This window comes from Buceros rhinoceros, unplaced genomic scaffold (genome assembly GCF_000710305.1).
Source record: "Buceros rhinoceros silvestris isolate BGI_N320 unplaced genomic scaffold, ASM71030v1 scaffold3797, whole genome shotgun sequence".
In the NCBI taxonomy this organism is placed as follows: Eukaryota; Metazoa; Chordata; class Aves; order Bucerotiformes; family Bucerotidae; genus Buceros; species Buceros rhinoceros.
The window spans coordinates 145,410-148,572 of record NW_010420288.1 but is presented as its reverse complement, the minus strand read 5'-3'; the positions used below and the strand labels follow the sequence as shown (position 1 = coordinate 148,572).

Sequence of the window (3,163 nt, the reverse complement as noted above, 5' to 3'; positions counted from 1 at the left end):
TGAATAAAATATATATATTTATATGTAATAAAAAGAATTGGAAGAACAAAAGAAACCCTGTTTTCTCACAAAGGATGTAATCTGTTATTGCTAAGAATTTGCCTGCAGTAATGAGTGAATTTCAGTTATAGCATAGTCTTCAGAATATCTGTATTGCTCTTTCATGACACTCTGAGAGCCACGCAGCACAACCTTCTCATATCCAAAACTAAGTGGTGAACAATTCTGTGAAGCCACATCACTCAAAACACAGGTCTGCAGACATCTTATATCACTGAGACTAATTCACCAGCAGAGGTAAGCAGTAGAGACAGACAAATCATTGGCCTGAAGTATACCAACTCGGAGGTACTTGATGTTCACCACAGAGTCTGGCTCATGTATGTTATGCATGCACATGGTTACTTACATATTCTTCATAGGCCTCATGTGCAGGTGGTGGGGGTGGTCTGTAGCCCGGGATAGCAGGGCCACCCCTTGCTCGTGGGGTGGGAACACCCCTTGCCACTGGTGGGACGGGGAGGGCTCCACGAGTCACCGGCGCTCCTCGGGGTGCTTGGGCACCTCGTCCAGGCAGAGGTGGGGGAATCGCACCCCCACGTCCCCTGGGGGGAATGAAAACGAATGATCAGTTTGGCATGTATGGCAAGGGAAGACATGCATGCACTACCCCATTTTAAAGGCCCTTACACTTTTACTACTCTTTAAAATATTGCATAACTCTAAGTCTCTTGGCACAGGGACATTCTACAACGTCAACCTCTTTTAGGCAATATCTCAGGCAGAACTCATATTGTGGAATGGCTTTATTTTTAAGCCATCCAGTGCCTTTTACACCTGATCTCTTGTTGCCTGTACTAATGAAATTCTGGATCATTGTAATTCACAGAGTTGCAGAGTTCCTCCAAAGTAGTTCTAGAGGAAGAAGAAAGTGAGGAATTTTTTCTGTTGCTCTCAAATTATTTTACATGAGCAGTCACCGCACTCATTTTTGTGTTTATTAGCAGGTGGGAGAAACTGATTGGCAGAAGATGATCTAGGATGGCAGAAACTTGCAAGACAAAGTAGAACAAAAATATGAGAGGAGTTAGAACTTTTCAGCACAAGGAAAGGCTAACATGGGGTACTGCTTTCCCCCACTGTGCAGAGGTAATAGCACATACAGACAAGCACAGAAGGGGTTAGTATCCTCCTGATAATGCCATATCCACCTTGCTGTACTAACTGATAAGTCAGAAGAAGCTGTTAGTGGTTAAAGTTCTTGTAACTATACCATATGACAAATTAGAATGGGGATGTATCATAGAATCACAGAATGGTAGGGATTGGAAGGGACTTCTGGAGACCATCTAGTCAACTCCCAGCTAAAACACGTTCACCTAGAGCAGGTTGCACAGAAACACATCCAGAGAAGCAGACTCCACAACCTCTCTGGTCAGCCTGTTCCAGTGCTCTCTCACGCTCAAAGTCAAGAGGTTTTTCCTAATATTTAGGTGTAAATTTCTTGTGTTCTAGTTCGTGCCTCTTTCCCCTTCTCCTGTTGGTGGGCCCTGCTGAAAAGAGTCTGACCCCATCTTCTTGATGCCTGCCCTTTAGATATTTATAAGCATTGATAAGATCCCCTGTCAGCCTTCTCCATCCTAAACAGATCCATGTCTCTCAGCCTTTCCTCATAAGAGAGATGCTCCAGTTCCCTTATCATCTTTGCAGCCCTGCACTGGACTCTCTCCAGTAGTTCCTTGTCTCTCTTGAACTGGGGAGCCCAGAACTGGACACTGCTCCTGATGTGGCCTCACCAGGGTAGAGTAGAGGGGGAGGACAACCTCCCTCCACTTGTTGGTCGCACTGTTCTGAATGCACCCTAGGATACCATTGGCCTTCTTGGTCACAAGAGCACACAGAAGGCTCATGGTCAACCTGTTGTCCACCAGGACTCCCAAGTCCTTCTCCCCAGAGCTGCTTTGCAGCAGGTCACCCTCCAACCTGTACTGGTGCACAAGGTTATCATTCCGCAGGTACAGGACCCTACATGTGCCCTTTTTGCACTTCATTTGTTTCCCCTCCACCCAACTCTTCAACCTGTCCAGGACTCACTGAACAGTAGGACAGCCTTCTGGTGTGTCCGCCACTCCTTCCAGTTTTGCATCATCAGCAAACTTGCTGAGGGTACACTTTGTCGGGTCATCCAGGTTACTGATAAATACGTTGAACAAGATTGGACCCAGTATTGATCCCCTACAGGTCTTTAACTAGACTCTGCACCACCTCCTCTGAGTTCTGTCATTCAGCTGGTTTTCAATCCTTCTCACTGTCCACTCATTTAACACACAATTCCTAAGTTTTCCTAAGGATGTTTTGGGAGACAGTGTCAAAAGCCTTGTTTAAGTTGGGGTAGACAATATCTACTGCTCTCCCCTCACAGTTAATGTCATTGCATTCATGCGCACAACTAATCAAACCAACGGTGCTTGCATATAATAGGCAAAAATTGGAGGGAAATACTGTAGTAAGAAATGAAAAACATAAACACATAAATTGTAATATGTTTGTGGGTTACCTACAAGCAACAACCCTCATCCACCCAGCCAGTCATGCCATCGTAGAATGCTATCAGATTGGTCAAGCACGATTTTCCCTTGGTGAATCCAAGGTGACTACTCCTGATACTTCTTTTCCTCCATATGCTTAGAGATGACATGCAGAATGAGCTGTCCTGTCTCCTTTCCAGGGACAGAGGTGAGGCTGACTGGCCTGGAGTTTCCTGTGTCCTTCTTGCCTTTTTTGAAGACTGGAGTGACACTGGCTTTCTTCCAGCCCTCAGGCTCCTCTCCTGTTCACGACCTTTCAAAGATGATGGAGAGTGGCCTAGCAATGACATCTGCCAACTCCCCGAGCACTTGTGGGTGCATCCCTTCAGGGCCCATGAATTCGCGGGTGTCCAGTTTGCCTAGAAGTTGTGAATGCCTTGTCATTGGAAGTGTTCAAGGTCAAGTTGGAGAGGGCTCTGAGCAACTTGAGCTAGTGAAAGTCCTACCCAAGGTGAGGGGTTTGAAGTAGAGGATTTCTGAAGGTCCCTTCCAACCCAAACTGCTCTGTGATTCTGTGATCTGAAAACTGGCTACTGAAACTTGTAGTGAAGTAGCAAACATTACATGCTAGTGCT

General features: G+C 45.9%; 1 protein-coding gene across 1 annotated transcript in view; it reads right to left on the bottom strand.

Annotated features, from left to right (window-relative positions):
• Nucleotides 1–409: 409 nt before the first annotated feature.
• The window catches only part of KHDRBS2 (KH domain containing, RNA binding, signal transduction associated 2), a gene marked incomplete at both ends in the record, with an annotated part of 146,202 nt that continues 143,448 nt past the window's right edge, over nt 410–3,163 (bottom strand). The window contains one exon of the mRNA XM_010139249.1: nt 410–605. Coding sequence (XP_010137551.1) covers nt 410–605 — 196 coding nt within the window. The remainder of the gene's footprint in view (nt 606–3,163) is intronic.